Source organism: Acytostelium subglobosum, assembly GCF_000787575.1.
Source record: "Acytostelium subglobosum LB1 DNA, scaffold: scaffold20, whole genome shotgun sequence".
In the NCBI taxonomy this organism is placed as follows: Eukaryota; Evosea; class Eumycetozoa; order Acytosteliales; family Acytosteliaceae; genus Acytostelium; species Acytostelium subglobosum.
Window position 1 is genome coordinate 86565 of NW_012236513.1, and position 20840 is coordinate 107404.

Here is a 20840-nt window from a genome sequence, read left to right on the forward strand (position 1 = left end):
GTGGATGTTGTGGATGTTGTGGATGTTGTGGATGAGGGAGGTGGAGATGACAATGATGATGATGCCAGACTACTGCTATTGCCAATGTCAATGTTTTTGTTACTGATGCTGGCGACACGATCATTCTTTAGTCGTTTTGAGAGTTCATGAATGGCAGAGGCCTGATCGAATCCATGATTCTTCAAAGAGACAATCTCATTCTTGAGCACAAGTATCCTTGTGGCCTCCTCCTTGGTGAAGCCACATAAATCCATGACAAGCTTTAGATCCTTTGCCGATTGTGGTGCCACACTCGGTGTCCCTGATGTGGGGGAGGATGAGGACGACGTGATAGTTGATGGGTGAACTGCAGAGATTGATGAGTCTTGAATCTTGACGACGAGCTGCTGAACAGCGCTTTTCATTGACAGGCCATCCCGACAAAGTCGGCCAATCTCAATGTCGGCAGTGTGTTTGAACTCAGAGATGGCCGCTTGAAGGCCTGGGTTTTCGATATGTACAGAGATCTTGATCTTCTTGTTCGAACTCGTCGACGAGTCACTCGCGCTAATGTTGTTGTTGTCCATAACAACCTGTTCGTCATTGTCCCTCAGCCTCTTGCCAAGTATTGAATTTGCAGTTGATGATGATGATGATGTCGTTGTCGTTGTTGTGGTTGTTGTTGTGGCAGTTGGTGTATACATTGGAAGGTTGTCATAATCTTCGTTTTCATCATCATCATCATCATCGTTATCTTTGTTGTATTGATGATTATAGTAGTTATTATTGTTTTGAACAAAGTAGAAATCATTCTCATATCCTTTCTCTTTGTTATCATTATCATCATCATCGTCATCGTCGTCGTCTTCATCTTTATGTATACTTCTGTAATGATCCATTTGTTGTATACGAGACGATGAAGAAGAGGTAGATAATGATGATGATTCGTTGATCGTTTGAATCATGGATTCACTCTTCCACATCCTTGGAATAAATGTGTAAATATATATATGTATCTATATATGATGATATATCTCAATGTATCTAATGATGATGTTGGTGTGTGGTGCTTGATTGTACTTTCATAAAGTATAAGTATCTCTGTGTGTGTTTACCAAATATATATATAATTATATATTTATCTATTCTAAGTATAATGAATGATTGAATAAGTGAGTGAGGAATAGATTGACAAAGTATTATATTGTTGATTGATTGTTTGTGTTTGAGTAAGAGTGTGTTGTTGTTGATGATGAAAGTGGGGTGATTGATGGAAACCCTTCAGTCAGTCAATGTTGTTTGTTTACCTTGCCATGGCATTGGACAAGATCAATGCACACAAAAATTAATTCAATTGAAAACAAAACAAAAATAGAGTTGATTAATTGACTGAAGGTGACTTTGATTGACAGGATGTCACTTCAACACCATCCTCAATCTATCGTCAATAAAGGCATCGTCAATAACATCTTTATATTATTATGATATTGTTGTTTTAGTTTGCATATTTATTTGACTTACAGTTGTTGGATGGAGAGAGATATATATAGAAGAAAGAGATACTACTAGTTTACAAGTATTTGTTTTGTTTGAAAATGGTCGTGTTGAGGTGGTGCAATGTGAGTTTGACAAGGCAAGTCCTCTTGGAAACCAAAACACACATTGTTTGTGGGAACTGATCATCATCCTACATACCCTAGATTGTGTACTTGACACCTTTGACTGGAAGGTACAATTAAAAATGATTCCAATTTCCAGTCTTGGCTTCAAGTGATTAAACAAACTCACCAAACAAATCATAATTTATGGGACAAACTTGGTTATATTGAACTTCCCGATGAGGGTCTATTCACTCTCTGTTCTTTCCTACTTAGATAAACTTACCCTTACTACCCTTGCCTATCCTTGCCCTGACCCATCACACCATAATGTTGTTACATTTAACTTCAAAAAGGTTCACCTTTCAGATCATTCGATCAATCAGCACACTCTCTCCAAGTCATAACAACGAACAACCATCATTAAAGATGAATAAAACGATAGGAGATGACACATTGTTGATCAACCAACAACAACAACAGACTCAGGAAGTATCTACTTCTACTACAACTACAACAACATCAGCATCAGTAGTAGCAGAAACACCGATGACATTGAACATCTTTGACTTTGATTCCACATTATTCAAGTCACCAGAACCCAATCCAGCTCTTTGGAACTATCACAAGATTGGAAAGCTCAAGTCAATGACTTCGGATGGTGGTTATGGATGGTATCAAGACACACTCACACTTGATGTTCCCTTTGTCCCTGAACAGCCATCACGTCGATGGTTCAATGAGGAGATTCTCGACCTTGCTTTGAGTTCATCGCACAGTGAGGACCATGTTTGTGTACTGCTCACAGGAAGATCGACACTCTTTGGAGACATCATCAATCGTATCGTTTCGTCGGTGCAGTTGGAGTTTGATCACATTGGATTGAAGCCCATTGGACATGACGCACCCAATACCTTTGACTTTAAGATCGACTACATAACACAGTTGCTCGAGACTTATGGCGAGCGAGTGGACAAGCTGGTGATATACGAGGATCGCAAGAGACATGCCGAGAGATTCCAACAATGGATAGATTCGCAACTGATCAAGAGCAGGCGACTGAGTGCTGGTCGTGTCATATTGGTGCAGCCCATACCCAAGTACCTGCCAGCAGATCTTGAGAAGCAGCTGGTCAATCAGCTGATGAACAAGCAACATCAAGGAGGTGGCGGTGGAGGTTACAAAAGAAGAAACTACAAATGATCAACCAGTCGGTTGGTTGGTCGATGACCTTTTATACATTCTTTAGAGTCAATACTGCAAGACGCATTGATAGATAGGTGAGGTCGTCCGAGGAGGTGAACCTAAGTATGTACATGCGCGCGAAGAATGTAAGATACCAGCAAACACCAAAGTTACGGCCCAAAGTACTTACCCAAAGTCCCAAGTTACACCAGGTTGAACAGTATATTGACTCTGGTAATATGGCTACATTGATTGAGCAGTCAGTCAGGACGTGTCCATTCATCAAGCATGGGATGGCTACATCATGGATACTTACAGCAAAGATCTGATCCTCGATGAATGACATGTTGTAGAGAGATGTGTACGTCTTTAGATTTGTGTTGAACACTGCATATACGACATCAGTGTTCTCAGCATGATTCTCTATCGAACCAATAAACTCTGTTGGATCATTGGCAGGTGTCAACTCCATTGTAATCTTGATATTATTGTCCTCAAGCCATGCTACATTCGCAAGTTGATGATGTTATAATGAATTCATTCGTTCTTTCAATCATTCATACAGGACACCCTGATTGAGTACCTACATAGATCTACACACTTTCCAGACCTTGGTATTATACTCTTGTAGTAGAGACAGATTTGTAAAGATGTACATTGTTCTGAACAAGGGTAGTAAGACGATGAAAGGGTAGCAGACACCCACATCATTGAGAGCAATATTAAAGATGTTAGTACTTGTTGATGATTCATTCTGTATTACTTGTTATAGTATAGAATGATTGAATATGAATGATCTAGATACCAACCTGGACGTCTTTTGGTCTTCCTGTTCCTTGATTCCAAAGTGAAGAGTTGGACAAAGTCCCGAATAGGAAGTGTGAACTGGACCCGCCAAATTTGGCACTTGAACATCTGACACGTTCATTTCATTCATACTTACATACATACATACATACACATATACATAGAACATCAATAGATATATACGATGTCAACTCCAAAGAAACCTAGACCAACTATGGCAAAGTCTAAACCCAAACCCAAAGTACCTGTTACAACAACAGGCAAACGAAAGAAGAACAAAGATGATAAAGATGACGATGATGATGTGATGGATGTGGAAGAAGATCAGGTTGTATCTAGTAGTAGCAGTAGTAGTAGTAGTAATAGTAGTGATAGTAGTGATTCAAGTAGTAGTAGCGGTAGTGGTAGTGGCAGTAGTGGTAGTGAGAGTGAGAGTGAGAGTGAGAGCGAGAGTGATAGCAGTGATAGTGGAAGTAGTAGTAGTGCAAGTAGTAAAGATGTAGAGGAGGAAGAAGAGAATTATGAAGTGGAGTCAGGAGAGGAAGATGATGAAGACATCTTTTATGATATGTCAAGTGAAGATGAGGCTGTTGACAATGGTGATGAACAATATGAACTGGATCAATCAGAGATCATTCAACCAGATGACCAACTGATACTAATCGAGGTCGTTGGTGAAGACCCCGGTATCCTAGTCAATAATCAATACTCATTGATTGTAAGTAGTCACAATCAATCAATCATTCAATCATTCGATCAATCATACTCATTGGTATACACCTGAACATGTAGGGATTGGATACTCCAACACCTTTATTACAGATTGGAGAGAGGATGTATAGAGGTAGATACCAGGATGTAGTTGGAACACAGCTATTCTTTAGGAATCCAAAGAGACAACATCAACCACATCGACCAGACGCTGCAGCCGCTGCAGCAAACTTTGATGATTTACAACTGAACATAGACCTTAACAACAACAATAGTACAGAGCCAACAACAACAACGACGACGACGTCGGAAGATGGAACCACGAATACTACCACGACACAGACACAAGAGACACAACAGATAGATACAAACAATATACGATTGCAATACGAGATACCGAGACTGGATCACTTGGTCTATGTAAATAAGACACAGAAGCGATTGGTGTTCCAAAGCGTACAGATCAGAGAGAAGAACTCTGCTGCGATGCCAACTAGTGTGTATCGACATTCCATGCCAAGGACTCCTGCCAAGAGTACAGCTGCTGCTGCTGATGAAGTTATGGGAGGCGGAGTTGGAGGTGGAGTCGACCATTCAATAAACAGTCCAGAGAAGTCTTCAGCTGGCTGATACGATACATAGATGCATGGGGAAAGAAGTGAGAGCACCGGCGAGAGTGCACTCTCCTTTAAATAATAATATATAGTCTATCTGTGTAGACGGGTTGGAATGTACATTGGGAGGCCGACCCTCAGTTCAAGTTGTCCAGTTCGTCCTTTTCGTTGGACTCGTGCACTGGCTTGTAGAGTACGGTCGTGACGAATTTGGTCTTGTAACGATTGGTGACGCCTAGGATGGTGACCTTGTCCTTGCGCGGCAGTGAGTAAAGGTGATTGAGCATGACATGATGAGGAAGTGGCAGAAGAGTTGGGTCCTCAGTCGATGGTTGTGTGTTTAGCAGTGCTCGTCTAAGATGTGGAGGCAACGAAGGTGGAGGGAGCTTCTGGAACTCCTCCGCCGGTATGCTCTTGGTATATGATCCAGGAGGTGTTGATGACACTATTTGATTGTGATTGTTTGATTGATTGTGATCAGTTAGATGTGTATGATCAACGAGGGAGAGAGAGCTAGACGGCGACACTCACTCTTGAATGAACTTAGCTCACTGGACAGGTCCTTCGACTTGACCTCGACAAAGTTGATTAGGTTGCCTTTGGTGTCGGCGGCCACTGGCTGCTCGGATGAATGCACCCACTTGCCATCGACGATGAACTTGTACTGATGAACGCCTGGCGGCAGATTGTATATCAATGTGAAGTCCTTCTCACTGTGCGACAATGGTATCTTCTCCTTCCAATTGTTGAACGATCCTGCGATATACACCTCTTTGCCGCCTCCACTCCATGTGAATACTGTAGGCACTGCTTCTTGACTATTAGGTATACCCATAGAGTTTGCCAGAGGTGATGATGGAGGTGACACTTTGATTGATTGATTGATTGTTGAACAGTGTTAGCAACTCTTCATCCTTTTCATTATCATCGTCACTATATATAATGATATCTACTTAATACACTAAAGTCCAATGCAGCAGGTGTTGTACCTGGTTGATAGCGTGATGATTGACCATAGGATTGTTTGGTGTTTGGTTGATAGGACTGAGAATAGATCTGTGGATCTGTTATCTTTGGACCAGCGGGCATCGATGAGGAAGTCGTATGCTTGCCAATTGATGTAGTAGATTGTTTGTTCTGTGGAGGCTGTTGCTGCTGTTGTTGCTGTTGTTGTTGCCTATTATTGCTGCTTATGTTTACATTGGCTGTTGGCAATGAACTTGCCGACGAAGTACTCGATGATCTGCCTCTCTGTTGATCATTACTTCCTCTCTGTTCTGTTGATGATGTGATACCCATTCAACTCTATATCTATCTATATCTCTTTATCTCTATGTATATATATATCTATGTTTATCTATATTTATCTGTACAACAGTTGTTTGATTAATCTCAAAATACTTGTGAACTTGTCGGCTGAAGCAATTTCGAGTCAAGTGAAAGTGTTGGACATGTATGAGGGTCAGGGCAAGGGTGAGGGTAGGGTAGTGTAAGGGTAAGGGTATGAAGGTTATGAGATGGTGATCAATAACGTCATTGATCATGTGATCATGCAACAACAGGAATGAATCTGGTACTCGTTCCAAAACAAGACTTTGGAAATCAAAGTGTTGAGTGTGACGATCAGCTGATCAATCGGATGAAACTTTCATTCACTCTTGCATTCTCTCTATCCATCAGTAATAATAATAATCTAGTAATAATGCCTTGTCCTCCTGAGATGACATGTGCTCATGAGACAGCCAGATACTTGCAAAAGGAGTATCCAGCTTTGAATGCTGGTGCAGGCGGTGATGGAAGAATTGAAGGAGGTTTGTGCAGATGTCTTTGTGGTCTGGCTATAAGAGCAAAGGATATACGTACTTGGGCAATATCGATTGGAAGAAAGGTCACCAGTCCAGCCACCCAAGGACTCTACCTTGTCTATGAAGAGCGTAAACGTGATGGTCAAGGACACGTCTTTGTCATCCACAATGGCACGCCACATGGAAATGGCAACTACAACTGGCCAGACGCAGACAGTCGAGAGTACTACCATCTATCCAACAACTAACCAAATACAATAAACATGTAGATTGATTGATTGAATGAGTGTATTTAATGTATGATCGATCACAGGTGCTTGGTGAAGATGGGTGGCTCCATGTAGTTGTCTTCGGCACCATCAACATAATGAATGGGAATTGCAGCGAACTGCTCTTGGGTGAGTCCTTGGATACAGGTGATGCTGACGTAGAAGATTGGACCAAAGCCTGGGAACTCACCACGGACATACACCTGGGTACCACAGGTCTTGCAGAAGTAGTGACCAATCTGTTTGGAACCATGTCTATAGTCACCAATGTTGGACTCTGGCGTCAACAACTTGAATGATTGTGGGTCGGTAACTGGATGCTCCCATAAACGAGTAGCAAAGCATGATGAGCAATTGCATCTCTGAGATTGGCCCAGATCACTGTCCAAGTTGCAGAGGAACTTTACGTCACCGCAGTGACAGGAGAAGTTGAACAACTTCTGTTGAGGTGTCTTCTCTTCAATGGCCGACATTATCTGTATATGATGATTTATTGATGGGTTGATTGATTGAGTGATTGAGTTGAACATGACACCAGGTGTCAAAAAGTGTCAAAAGTTGGGTCAACCATGTCATGAGTGGTTTCAGTCAGCTGATTTGGCTTCCTAGAAATTCAAATGATCAACATTGTTTAGGTCAACTAATATTCCGGATTGGTGTCTCAATGAACTTCAAACTGTCCTTGCTTCCAAACCCAATGATGGTCATCTCTCAACAACATTTATGATCGAGGCTCGACGAAGAGACCTACCAATGAGCAAATGAAGTCAAGATTAGCTATTGTTCATCTCACATCCCTGACTTGCCAAAGACAATCAATGATTACTCAAACTATCTGTTTATTCTTGTCCATGAGATTATTTGGTTGCATCCATGTCGTGACCAGACATTGAGCCTAGATGTTGCCAACAAGAAGTTGTCCCCAGACATAAACAGAAGCATCATCGCTCACTTTTGTCACGTTGTATGGACTTGTAGTGAGGTCAATGGTGGTATAGAAACGATCTTGAGTGATCTCCTCTGACCATGAGTATAGTGTCGATTGGCCAAAGGCTTGAGCGGCCAAGTATACATTACCATCACCAGTGTTGATCAAATCTTTCGTGTTGCCAGTGGTAGGGTCGAACAAAGAGAAGTTGCCACCAACTGCCACCACCATCGAGTCAAAGTATGGCATGTATTGGAACTCACTGTAAACTATACTCGAGCCATCAATCAATCAATCATTGTTGTTAGTAAATGTGCGAGGTGATTCCATTGTTGTTGTTGTTGCTCAATGATTCAACAAGGGTGGTAATACTTACTATTAGAGATGTTCACAGAGGACACCAAACGACCAGTGGACGTGTCGTATTGTCTGATTGGTACATTGTAGGAGTATTGATTGGGATCATCACCCACTCGCTCAGGACTCGAAACAATGTATGTATTACTGGGTGGATAGTATCCAGCTGCCAGGAAGCCTTGGTATTCGTTTGGGCCAAAGAAATGGAATCTCTATGATTGATCGATCGATCGATTGTTAATTTATCTATATGCATGTTGATGCTGAATGATACTAGCTTACATCATAGATGACCAATTCACCTTCCAAGGTCAGATGACCAACCATCATGGTGGTGCTGTAGAGATCAACCAAGATACAGTTCAATACATTCAATTGAGAGATTGTAGTCAATCTCGACAAAGTATGTAGAGTTGTTGAGATTGTTGATTTGGGTTATACAAGTGCTGTTGATCAACGACTTGGTGTTGAGATCCACCAAGTATAGGTACTCATCTTGGATTGTTTAGTGTTAGTATTATGATAACGTATCGGGTCGACTCCACCAACATACATCTTGGAGCTGTGATGTTTTGGTCAACACCATATACATGAAGTTGTCTTTTGGATTGATCGTTGCCGACAACATGCTATCTCCATTTGGTGAAACTGGAGTTAACTCCAGAAATGATGTTGATTGAGCTATATGTTGTTGTTATTATACATTCTATGATAAGTTGTTGTTGTTGTTAAGATTGCACACATACTAGTTAAGGGATCAATAGTTGCAACATATGAGTGGAATACAAAGTGTTTGTCAGGCATCATCGTCACACCTAACAGTGTTTCAGCGCCAATAGAGGGTAGTGTTGCCATCTGATAAGACAGGAGCAAGATACAAAGAATATGACAATGTCTCATTGTTTGTTTGTTTGTTAATAAAGTATTATTACATTTAGTAGTGATGGAACTGAAACAATAGCTAATCAGACCGTGTCTTACAACAACTCTGGACAACACAACTACTTCCCTCAGTTTGAACATGTTCCACAATGCGATATTGTTGTTCAGAGTTGTTGTAAGACACGGTCTGATTAGCTTCCGTAACTACCAATCAAAATCAATCAATGACGGCATCCCTAATTTCCACTTCACAAAGTTTCAAAATATCTAAAGTGCAGCAGAGGATAAGACAATCAAAGGTTCTTGGACTTGTTGATGTCTCCGCTCGCGCGAACTGTTTAATTATTCATATTATGTCGTAACAAGTATAGTATTACAATAAGATGTAGGTCAATGATAGCATTAGCACTATGCTTAGACTTAGTGAAGCTTGAATGAAGCTGGCAGATGAACCAATTGGATAGAACTCGGGGTTGTCAGAGGTTGGCATCTTGGTGAATTGGTAACCAGTGTCGACGACTGAATCACTAACTGGATTGTTGATGGTTGTCTCTATGGTCTCGCCCAACACCGAAGTGATCCTCAGTTTGAACTTGTTGCCCAATGGTCCCCAAGGATTATAAGGCTCCCAGAAGTTATAACTTCTCCTTGTCAATGGTTCGAAAATAGTCTTGTTCTCACGTTGCACATCTACTGTTGCTATTCCAACTGTACATAATAGAGTAAGTTAGTATAAATGTATGATTGGTCGAGAGAGAGAGAGAGGTGTGTATTGTACTTACTATTATGATTGAAGACCATCAGAGAGTTGTAGTAGTATGTCCAGCCATCTTTGAAGTAGACCTGGAGGTTGCCTGGACGGTTGCATGGTATCTTGTGGAAAGTCATGTTGCTGATGGTACCTTGTACGTTGGGATCTTGGAGGAAATTGAAGGCCTCGGTGTACAGGTCAAAGTGGGTATGACGAGCATCACACCAACCAGGGTCGGGACAACGATCGGTGACGGTAACAACTAGCCACTTTTGATTCACAGTTACATTGTAGCATATTCCACATTGACTGGAATCATTGAATAGGTATGAGTTGAGTGCCGCGATGTTTAGGGTCTTGGGTCCGAGTCTGCCCATCAGATTGCCATAGCCACAATTGCCATGATGGGGGTCGTTGTAATAGGTACCGGATGCTTCACCTCCAGAGTAGTACTTATAAGGTGGTCCAGAGTATGGTGGATAGTACGCTCCATCAACTCCAATTGATATATTATATATTAAAAATACAAATATTATTATTACAATATTATTTTTCAGTGACATTATTATTATTATTTGTTGATGTTATCTCTATTTGTTTTTTAGAACGAATAAAAATATTAATTGAAAATGAATGATTAAATGATGGTACCCAACCAAGACAAGATATATTACTGACTGACAATGATGATCATGTTCTGTTAATTTCTCTAACGAACCACCATCTGGCGAGATGAATAGCCAGCTTGAGAATTATTGCTCACCATGATTGTGACCTGACCAGATTGGTGTAACACGTTCGTCAATTGTGTCGTGCTACTCATCCATCCATTAACCCCGAATCGTTGTCAACAACTCGTGGCTGTTTAAAGTATTGACCATCACCTAAAGTGATCACCTGTTCAATCTATAAATACTAACACACACTATTCTATTACTTACCCCTTTAACACAACACACTCACTCACACTATCACACACAAGGTAGTGATTGAAAGGGTGTGTGTGGGTTTGTGATTGATCACAATCAGAAATAATACCAATCACACTGAGTATCCACCCACCTAGATAGTCATAAGTTGCCAATGTAACTTATGTTAACTCACCATCTTAGGAAGATACATCTAAACGACTATATGTCGTATCTAAATTTATTATTACATTGTTAACAACATACCTACAATATGTATAAGTATGGTATGATTGATTGATACAATTACAACAAGGAATAGTTCATATTATTATAATAATATGAAAGAATAAATGAATGATTGAGTTGAGTGAAGTTACCATATCCAAAGGGATGGAAGGATTGTGCCTAGTTGGCTATTGGTATGTTCAACAGAAAATACTGAACAGATTAGCGAACCAATGTTGTCTACAGTATTCAGATACTGGCTTGGTAGTGGGTGTCGGTGATGGCTGGTTAGATGAACTTGGATTATTATTGGTTGGAGTTGGTGTCTGAGTTGGCTTTGGAGTCTGGGTTGGAGTAGGTGTTTGTGTGGGAGTTTGAGTCGGAGTTGATGTAGGAGTAGGAGTGGATGGCTTTGAAGTTGGTGTAGGGGTTGATGGGTTTGAAGTAGTAGTTGTAGTTATCACTGGAGGTGGGAGGCCACTAGGGAACTTGGAGAACTGGACTCCAGTATTGACAATATTTCCAGCCACCACCAATGATTTACTGAATGATGATGTAGTCAATACCTCACCAAGGTTGGATGTGAATCTCAACACAAAGTCATCACCAATTCCACCACCATTAATTGGTAACCAATAGTTATATGATGTTCTACTTAATTGAGTGAATCCACCTCCTCCAATCTTAATCTCAACATTTGCCAATCCAACTAGAATGATTCCAAATAGTATTAGTAAATAATATTATTATAAATATAATAATTATAATTGATACATACTGGTATGATTGAATGCGAGGATTGCAAAATAATATTGAGATGTACCATCTTTGAACGAGACGTTGATCGGGGTTGAGGCGAATTGGTAACATGGAACTTTCTTGAAGACAAGGTTATTCATCGTACCACCTTGAGTGGCTTGATTTTGTAGATAGTCAAAGGCAGGCTTGGCAAGGTCAAAGTGTGAACTGTTCTTGTTACACCATCCAGAGTCCGGACATTGATCAGTAACAATGACAACAAGTGATTTGTTATTGATAGTTGCATTATAACATACACCACATTGATTGGTGTTGTTGAAGAAGTAGGTGTTGACGGCAACTATAGAATCAGTCTTGGGACCCAGAGCTCCAAACAGATCCTTGTAGCCACAGTTTCCATTTTGGTAGGCCAAGTAGAATGTTCCGGATGCTGAATCTTGTGATCCATAAGAGTATGGTGGACCAGGGTAGGGTGGATAATAATTCTGAGCTTCCAACCCAGAAGCAAGGTATAATATTGTAATAATAAATATTAATATTGATGACATTATTATTCTATATATTGGATATTATTACAAATAATAAATAATTTGATTGGTTGATAGATTGATTGATTTGATACAAATAAATTATAATTATATATTTATAATGTTACAGTCGGTGAAGCTCTTCAAAGATTGTTGAAAGGTTGGGTTCACTTCATTCAATCTTATTAAGAATATTATGATTATTGGGAGAGTGATTGACAGACCTAGGTTGACTATTAATACCCATTAATATAAGTGTGTGACGGCCAATATTTGCCACCATCTATCAATCAATCAATCAAACAATCAACACCATATCAATCAAACATAACACACTCAATCAATCAATCAAACAACACGTTTAGGAAAGCGTTTGTAGAGGCAGATGATGACAACTCTAACATCGTGTACAGTAGTATTAATACACACTTGGTAAGTTAAGCTAACTGGTGCAAGCTTGTTGCGGCCTCACTAACATATACCCCATTACGGGAGAGGGTAAAGGTTCTTCAGTGAAAAGGCATTACTAATACTCTCAGAAGGCGTACAGTATTGATTGTCATGGCACTGAATGATACCAGCTGATCATAAGATGATGTGTGAATACATCGATAGTGTGTGCTGGTGTGAGGCCTACCACACTCTATCATTGCCATCATCAACTGACCCCTCACAATCAAACACACACAGATTGATTGATCCACCCATCAATCAGTTCAAACGAGTACCTATTTGAGCTTATTATCAGAATAGAATAAATGATTAAGTGTTGATGAGTTATCTCTCTACTAATATTTGACCTTGAACAACGACAACAACAACAACAACAACATCATCAGTATTGATTGCTATTTGAAAATCATCAACAACCAATTGATTTGATGGGTAACAAATGGTTTCCACAGTCATTTATTATTATTACAATCAGTAACTGATTATAATTATTATTGATTATGTGATTGATTGTTTGATAGATGGTTGGTTGATGTTGGTTGGTTGGTTGTGCACAATGTTTCCAAAACATGTGATAATAAATAAATAATAAGATTGATTATAAGTATGAATGAATGATAGGACATCCATTAACAGGGTGTGGACGAACTCATCGTGGTCAGTTTGGAACGTAGATGAGGTGGAAGTGGAGGTGGCGTGTGAGGAAGCGCGGGTATTGGTGGTGCGCGACATTTGTACATGAGGCTCAGTGACTCTGACACTGAGTTTACAGTGGTCTGCAACTCATCACTGAGTGCGTTGCAGTTGGACATGGACAGTATACGAAGTGTGTCGCCCAGTTGAATGGTGTCCTCCTTCTTCTGAACGTTGAATGAATAGTTGTGAGTCTTGGTGGACACCATCAAGATGTATTGATAGTGTCCAGATTGCTGTTGTTGTAGTTGTTGATATTGAGAACTGTAAAGTGTTGGACTTGATTCTAGACTTCTAGGTGATGATGTGCCTCCACCTGACATGCCCATGCCCATTGATTGTGACAACATTGAACCACTTCCAACTCCAATGCTTCCATATCCAGTCATCTCTCGCAGGTTGGTCTTGCTGTCTGATCGTGTAAATGTTCCAAGTCCAGTGTGTTGCTTTGATTTCTTGCCACTACTGCTACTGCTACTAGTGCTGGGCGATGATGGGGCAGAGTCTAGACCAAGGAGTATATTGGCCTTGCTTGGTCTAGAGGTGTTGTTGGATGAAGGTGTAGATGGTGACATTGGAGTTGGATCGAACATTCCCAACAAGTGACTGGCTTTGTTATTAGATCTTGTTGGTGTGGCCTCACCAGAAATCTGTGCCCCATTGGCTCTGGAAATTGTACCACCTCCCCTAGGTGTAGATGGAGGTGACACATTGACCTCAACATTCACTATACTATCAATCATAACTTTAATATAATGTCAAATGTTAGTCGATTTGAATGGGTCTGTGGGGTGAGGTGGGGTGGGATAGTTCCAGCCGAGGCCGATACATACTGCTGTCAATTACTTCATGTCGTTTGTTTAGTAGGTCATACTTTTGTGATGTACCAGAGTAGCTGAACATGCCATATTCCACATCAATGTTGAATGGCTCTGATAGATGTAATGGTACTTTGTTTCCAAATTTAGATGCCATATAATGTTTGAACATCAAAATGGTCTCCTGTTTGGTATCGACCACTACAGCAGGTTGTTGTTGTTGATCAATCATTCGTTTACTACCACTACCATTAGTAGTTGTACCAATGTTCATACTTGTTCTGTTGTTGATGTTTGGAATCATTATTACTAAAACTAAATTATTACTATATTATTACTATATTACTATCGATTATTATTATTACAATCATTACATGTTGGTTACCAAATAATGATTGAATGTGACCGATCAAATAAACAAACCTTATGGTTAAATGAGGACCCTCACTCTTCCCATTTCTCTGCAGCACATCAGCAAACAAACAACAACAACTTTAAATTTACATCATCATAAATGTCACAGTCACACAACAACAAACAAGTATCGTGTGTCGGTGATCCATCCAATCGTGCGGCCAGATTTTTTCTCTCTTCTGATTGCTTAGAGTTCAGCCACTGAACTTGCCAACCCTGCACCTTTTCTCCTAAAGGGGTTATCGGGCGACCACTACTTTCTCACTAACTTACAAAAAACAAGAGAGACGTAGACCACTGATTCATGGAGTGAGTCTTGTTATTATTATTATCATATGTTATTGTTATGTAATTATGTAAAGTGTGTGGCTAGTCAGATCGACGAATGTAACGACGATCTCAAACACACACATAAAGCCTAAGTCTGGCCTGCCTAACACAATCCTGGTTTCTGTTGACAACAACACACACGCCTTTCAAAAACACACTCAATCGACACAAATGCTAACAACCACTCAACACGCGCTACATTGCCAAACACATAATAATAATACTTTTATAGATATAGAGATAGATAAGAGATATATATAAATAAAGAAGAAGTAATAACATACAAACATACATATATACATACAGAATAAATAGAATAAGATGAAACCATCAACAAAGACAAAGAAAACAGATAATTTCACAGGAGATAGTGCATTACATAACTCTGAGAAAGACTTGTTCACACCAAAGTCACCAACAAAGGGATTCTTTAAAGGTGGCTTCTTTGGTGGATCATCGTCGTCGTCAAGCAACTCACCATCATCAGTATCGACATCTCCTAAATTACCTTCACAGTTGGCTATGAATGTTAGCCATGCGATGCGTATACCTACAACACCATTAAGCTTACAAGGTGCAAACAATGCTGTCTTCTCAGGTTCACCAATACTCACTTCAACTACATCTACAACATCTACAACATCAACGACATCAACAACATCTACATCAACTACATCCACCTCACCAATGCTTATCAGGAACTCACCTCCACTTATCAATACATTCCAAGAGTTGCGAAAGTATGACAAAGAGAATGAAGATCTAGGTAACTATCAATCTTTCAATCAATCTATGATCATTCAACTAACAAACTATGACTCATAAACAGTGAACAAACTGTTAGAAAGAGAGTTGATGGAGGCAGAGGATAGGGAGCTAGCGAGGAAGATGCAGGAGGAGATGCAGTTGAACTTTGAAGCGAATGCACAACTGTATCAAGAGGAGGGAGAGGAGGAGGTGGATCTCTCTTATGAAGCACTCTCAAAGTTGGAGCCTGTAAAGGTGGGCGCCACTGAGAAACAAAAGAAACTCATCAAGGAGAAGAAGTACACCAAGCCAATAAGATCATCGATCACCTACGAAGAGCAGAGGTATGTTCATTTCATTTGCTCTAACGACACAACAAGGCCACTCACTCATTCACTCAATCAATCAACTGCGATCAATCAATTAGATGCGCAATATGCTTGGAAGACTTTGATGAGACTACAACGGTCAAGGAGTTGACCAACTGTCAACATCAATTCCATCCAAATTGTTTGGATCATTGGTTGCAAGCGAGCAAGAAATGTCCATTCTGTAGAGTTGAGTTGCCTTCATGAGAGTGAGGTGAGCAAGATAGATAAGCATTTGGTCTCATCTTCATCTTTATCTTTATCATCAGCGTCAACATCAAGATCGACACGCACAACAATATATATAATGGATTGTACACACGTGTAATTATTATCAACATTATCAGTATCAACACAACTTGGCCCATCGTCCCCGTCTCAACATACATCAATCATTCAACAACAGTTATTTGGCCAGCCACCTAAACAATCAATCAATCACAGCCAATCACAAATATCATGGAGAGACCACGACAAAGACGATATTTATTACATTTACATTTACACAATAACTACAACTACAAGAACAAGAATGGCCAACATGGTTTCAGAATTGAATGTCATAATGATAAATAAATTTTTTGGAACCATTCGTCAGCACCATCAGTATCCATCTCGAGCACCATCAGTATCCATCGCCAAGCCATCGGTAGACTGGGCTGATGTCCCGGAGTGTCTCGTCGCAGAGACAACGCGAAATACTTTATCGCGAGATGCGACAATGCTCGTGGTTCTACCAGCCGTGTCCTCTAATTTGATTAATTCCCACCTCACACGATTGATTGATTTGAAAAACAAGTTACAGTGTGATGGAGGACACTGGCCTTTGGTGGGGTAGGCTTCCCAAAACAGTGATCGTGGTTCGTTCTACCCCAGCAGCTTCAATGAAATTAGTCGTGTGAGAAGATTATGGAGTGCTCCACCGATCTAAAGTATCTCTCTTCTTGTCACCACAACACACAATAATAAATAACAATAACCAGAACAATCATAAGGTTGCTGTTGTTGTTGTTCTACCGCACTGGCAAGGTGGTGACATTGTTGAGATAGAGTCAGACTTCGAATGAGTGAGTGTTGAGTTGGATGGGGCAACAACCAACCTCTTTTGCTAATAGTTTGTTGTTGGTTGTTGTGTTAACTTGTTGTCGTATTGTTAATGGGACATCCCTTCCTACCTACCTATCTACCATCCAATCACGTAACATATTCTAGTGTGGACAATCTTTGATCGATCAATCATCATCCACATCCACAGACAGGTTCAGAACAACATCAACATCATCAGTTCAGTTCAGTTCATACATTCATACAATCATTCAATCATTCATATAGTAGACGCTTTGGGACTCACTGAGAATATTCTTACATCAACCAATCCAACATCCAACAACACAACATAATATCAACCAATCATTAGGTCCAGCCAATCAGTCAATCAAACATTGTACATATAATTATCAAATATATTGGGCCAACAGCGATCGCCCAACAATCCAGATTCCAATTGTTATGAACAATTGAATTACTGGTCATCCATCATATACTTTCCCCTTCTTCATCAACACAATCAATCAAGTCAATCAATAAGTCAGTCTGTCAGTCAGTCCATCAAACTAATCAATCAATTAAAGAATGAACGTTATAATATCCAAGTTTATGGAAAATCAAGGCCAACAACAACATGGACACTCAAGTGGCGGTGGACAGAACGCGGAAAAGAACGCAGCAATATTGGCCGCAGCATCATCACTTGGTGGATTTGTTTCCCCAATCTTAACTTCACCATCATCACCTTCATCATCGTCTTCTCCGCACAGTCCACACAAGCCAAAGTTAAAGTACAAGAATTGGTGCGCACAAGTCGAAAAGAAGTCCAATGCAATCTTATTAATGATGCCACAACTAGAGTTGATTGGCAGCACCGAGGAAAGGAAGCGTGAGAAAGCCGCTGGATCACTGGGCAAGGCCAACGGCCTCCTTCAAGACATGATCACATTGTTGGAAATCGTCACCTACAAGCCAAGCAAGAAACAGCCGCCTGCATTGGGCGACATGGCACCAGAGATGAATACATCATCCTCAAGTTTAAAAACTTCTGGAGGCATGCCAGCACCTCAATCTCAACAGCAAGGCTCATCACAATCACTCTCATCGTCTGGGAGCAGAGTGCCCCCTCTGCAGACAGCATCATTGTCATCATCGTTTAACGACCTCCCAGTTGGTGGAGGTTTGATCAGCACATTCAACAGCCTCAAGGAGCAGCGCGAAAAGGAGGCAAAGGAAGCGGCGGCAAAGGGCGACGCCAATGCCAATGGCAAGAACTCGCGTATCATCTCACAATCGTGCAGGGAGGCAATGTTGACGCTCTGGGGCTCACTCATCAATTTTGCCGAGAAGAACTATAACCTGGACAAGGACTTCTCCTTAGTCTATCGTACTATATTACTACTTGTTGGTCGCAAGGAGTTTGACACGGCCATCTCTTCAATTGATCCACAGACCTACAAGCGATGGACCGCTGACTTTCTGACCAAGTATCGAGTCAAACTGTACAAAACATTCACCTTTGTCGCCTACCTTGTATCATCAACGCCCTATCTCAATCTCCAACTATCACAGTTCTGTGCCAAAGTAAGTTAGCAACCCTCCGGCCACTTTTGGGACTATTCCAAACTAACCCAATCAATCAATAGTTTCTTGTTATATCATATCATAGAATACCTAGAGTTGCCAAACAATTGTTGGCCGCACTGACTCCACCAGAGTCAGAGACAGAGGATATCTTAAAGTACTATCCATGTCCAACAAAGTCATTGCTCACTGAACCTGTGTTGGACAGACCCGACAAACTACCATTCCATTCATTATTAATGCAACATGATGCATGTGAGAAGGAGTTGGAATCAATATCACAAGGGTAAATAGCCAACCAGCCAACTCCAATCCAAACACTCAATACTCACAATATCAATCAATCAATCAATCAAACTAGTTGGTTAAACAACCTGGCTAGGAAGGAGAGCGTATTCTTTTTGTTTGTTAGAGAGTGGATAAATATGACCAAGTGCGCCTTGGGCGAGAATGTCGACTTTAGGTCAGTTCCAGGCTACTTCTCGCTGGTCTATGCAGTGCTGCATGAGATCAAGTGTAAGGAACAGGTGGCTCCACCACCTCCACCAGCCAAGCCAACACCATCGGCAGAGGCTCATATAGCATTGATACATATAGCTCGTGTTGAGACACGTCTTCTCGACGCCATGGTCAAGGTGCTGTTCCTAAAGACGTGTGTGTTTGACTTGGAACTTGTGGCGGCAACACTCAGCATCGTTGAACTATGGATACGCGAGTATGGTATCCTGCCCAACTCATTCGACATTGACTTCTTCTGCAAGGGCATCGATAGTATCATCTCGGCCGATCACCATCAGTTGATCATACGCTCACTCAACATGGTCTACAACGTATCGGATTCATTCCAAGGTCGCAACAGACGTGCACTCTTCTCCGATCTCCTCTTCCACAAATGTTTCAACCAACTATTCCTACATTGGGACCAGCCCGTACGCAATGCCTATCATCATATATTATTATACAGGGTAAGTACCATACTCCAATATAGTCTGGATCTATCCCCTAACACAAACAAAATATTGATCATAGATGGTGAGAATCAATCGAGGTATACTCAATCAGAGGGGATTCACCCTGGCAGAGTATAGTAAGTTGACACATAATAATACAGTGTTGACTACAACAAAGCAGCTGGCACCGATCAAATATCCAGAGAGGGAGAAGGAGAGGGACGATAAGCCCCCTGCAGTGATGGCAGCATCATCACCAGACCTTTCACTGTACAATACTTCATCGCGATTGGCCTCGTCCGCCGCCTCAATATCTAAACCACCTGGAACACCTCGCCCGGTCAATCTGCCAACCGTGCCAATAAGGAAGGTGCGTCCACCTGTGCCTCCAAGGAGGCCACTCACCGCCTCACAGGAGATCGAGTCGCAGACGGCGACGGTGCAGCAGGAGTCTTGCCCCACGAGTGGCGAAGACCATGGAGCGCATGAGGACGACCACACATCAGTAGTGGCTTCATCTTTGTCATGTTCATCAGACGACAAGGACATGACTCATGCCGCGGCAACACAGGCAAGCGATATATTTGTTCAGTTTGGAAAGGAGTATGCCATTGATGTGGAACTTTTCCTAAAGATTGAACTCAACATCAAGAATGTGTCTGATCAATTCCGCTCGCCTGACCTAAAACACTACGACCTGGCACTCAACAACTACGTGGCGCCATCACTCAGCGAGTTCAAGACATACATCGCCATCAGCAACCAAGTCAACTCTACACCACCCAAGATTATTCCACTTATCCTTCAAGGTCCAACGCCATTGAACTTCCTCAAGGATTGAGTTGATCAGTCCATGTACATACCCTTGTCTCAAACATACATATATAAACATGTTGTGTCATCATATATTGATTGGATTGGATTGGTTTATTGTTGTTGTTGGATTGGCGATGGTTGGATATGTTGGCTTGGATTGAGTATGTGTCAAGGCTGATCAATCAGGATGGACATCTTCACTAGCGCTGGTAAATGGAGTAAAACCAGTGATGTAGATGATCCAAACTCTGATTTGACCATTGTTTCAAACATAGACGACAATATGATTATTGCTACCGACTATGCTGTCAT

General features: G+C 41.0%; 12 protein-coding genes across 12 annotated transcripts; 4 read left to right on the plus strand and 8 right to left on the minus strand.

Annotated features, from left to right (window-relative positions):
* Window positions 1-103: 103 nt before the first annotated feature.
* Window positions 104-878, minus strand: SAMD00019534_088710 (hypothetical protein; the record flags this gene model as incomplete). The annotated part of the gene is made up of 1 exon (XM_012895761.1): window positions 104-878. A coding segment is annotated over one exon (775 nt), but the record flags the coding sequence as incomplete, so codon positions are not given.
* A 1248-nt stretch (window positions 879-2126) lies between these two features.
* On the plus strand, window positions 2127-2780 carry SAMD00019534_088730 (hypothetical protein; the record flags this gene model as incomplete). The annotated part of the gene is made up of 1 exon (XM_012895762.1): window positions 2127-2780. The coding sequence occupies one exon, from the start codon at window positions 2127-2129 to the stop codon at window positions 2778-2780; it is 654 nt and encodes a 217-aa protein (XP_012751216.1).
* A 34-nt stretch (window positions 2781-2814) lies between these two features.
* Window positions 2815-3515, minus strand: SAMD00019534_088740 (hypothetical protein; the record flags this gene model as incomplete). Its single annotated transcript, XM_012895763.1, has 4 exons — window positions 2815-2881; window positions 2953-3005; window positions 3079-3266; window positions 3350-3515. Coding segments are annotated over 4 exons (474 nt in total), but the record flags the coding sequence as incomplete, so codon positions are not given.
* A 238-nt stretch (window positions 3516-3753) lies between these two features.
* SAMD00019534_088750 (hypothetical protein) lies at window positions 3754-4910 on the plus strand (the record flags this gene model as incomplete). The annotated part of the gene is made up of 2 exons (XM_012895764.1): window positions 3754-4287; window positions 4362-4910. 2 exons carry the CDS (start codon window positions 3754-3756, stop codon window positions 4908-4910), a joined length of 1083 nt encoding a protein of 360 aa, XP_012751218.1.
* Window positions 4911-5031: 121 nt separating this feature from the next.
* On the minus strand, window positions 5032-6193 carry SAMD00019534_088760 (hypothetical protein; the record flags this gene model as incomplete). Its single annotated transcript, XM_012895765.1, has 3 exons — window positions 5032-5339; window positions 5426-5761; window positions 5848-6193. The coding sequence occupies 3 exons, from the start codon at window positions 6191-6193 to the stop codon at window positions 5032-5034; spliced, it is 990 nt and encodes a 329-aa protein (XP_012751219.1).
* Window positions 6194-7006: 813 nt separating this feature from the next.
* On the minus strand, window positions 7007-7477 carry SAMD00019534_088770 (hypothetical protein; the record flags this gene model as incomplete). Its single annotated transcript, XM_012895766.1, has 1 exon — window positions 7007-7477. A coding segment is annotated over one exon (471 nt), but the record flags the coding sequence as incomplete, so codon positions are not given.
* Window positions 7478-7863: 386 nt separating this feature from the next.
* Window positions 7864-8580, minus strand: SAMD00019534_088780 (hypothetical protein; the record flags this gene model as incomplete). Its single annotated transcript, XM_012895767.1, has 3 exons — window positions 7864-8165; window positions 8273-8465; window positions 8536-8580. The coding sequence occupies 3 exons, from the start codon at window positions 8578-8580 to the stop codon at window positions 7864-7866; spliced, it is 540 nt and encodes a 179-aa protein (XP_012751221.1).
* A 931-nt stretch (window positions 8581-9511) lies between these two features.
* On the minus strand, window positions 9512-10449 carry SAMD00019534_088790 (hypothetical protein; the record flags this gene model as incomplete). The annotated part of the gene is made up of 2 exons (XM_012895768.1): window positions 9512-9843; window positions 9918-10449. Coding segments are annotated over 2 exons (864 nt in total), but the record flags the coding sequence as incomplete, so codon positions are not given.
* Window positions 10450-11222: 773 nt separating this feature from the next.
* Window positions 11223-12329, minus strand: SAMD00019534_088800 (hypothetical protein; the record flags this gene model as incomplete). The annotated part of the gene is made up of 2 exons (XM_012895769.1): window positions 11223-11731; window positions 11801-12329. The coding sequence occupies 2 exons, from the start codon at window positions 12327-12329 to the stop codon at window positions 11223-11225; spliced, it is 1038 nt and encodes a 345-aa protein (XP_012751223.1).
* Window positions 12330-13390: 1061 nt separating this feature from the next.
* On the minus strand, window positions 13391-14504 carry SAMD00019534_088810 (hypothetical protein; the record flags this gene model as incomplete). The annotated part of the gene is made up of 2 exons (XM_012895770.1): window positions 13391-14199; window positions 14288-14504. 2 exons carry the CDS (start codon window positions 14502-14504, stop codon window positions 13391-13393), a joined length of 1026 nt encoding a protein of 341 aa, XP_012751224.1.
* Window positions 14505-15337: 833 nt separating this feature from the next.
* SAMD00019534_088820 (hypothetical protein) lies at window positions 15338-16338 on the plus strand (the record flags this gene model as incomplete). Its single annotated transcript, XM_012895771.1, has 3 exons — window positions 15338-15782; window positions 15846-16107; window positions 16191-16338. 3 exons carry the CDS (start codon window positions 15338-15340, stop codon window positions 16336-16338), a joined length of 855 nt encoding a protein of 284 aa, XP_012751225.1.
* A 1449-nt stretch (window positions 16339-17787) lies between these two features.
* SAMD00019534_088830 (hypothetical protein) lies at window positions 17788-20553 on the plus strand (the record flags this gene model as incomplete). The annotated part of the gene is made up of 4 exons (XM_012895772.1): window positions 17788-18762; window positions 18825-19048; window positions 19124-19727; window positions 19792-20553. 4 exons carry the CDS (start codon window positions 17788-17790, stop codon window positions 20551-20553), a joined length of 2565 nt encoding a protein of 854 aa, XP_012751226.1.
* Window positions 20554-20840: the final 287 nt, after the last annotated feature.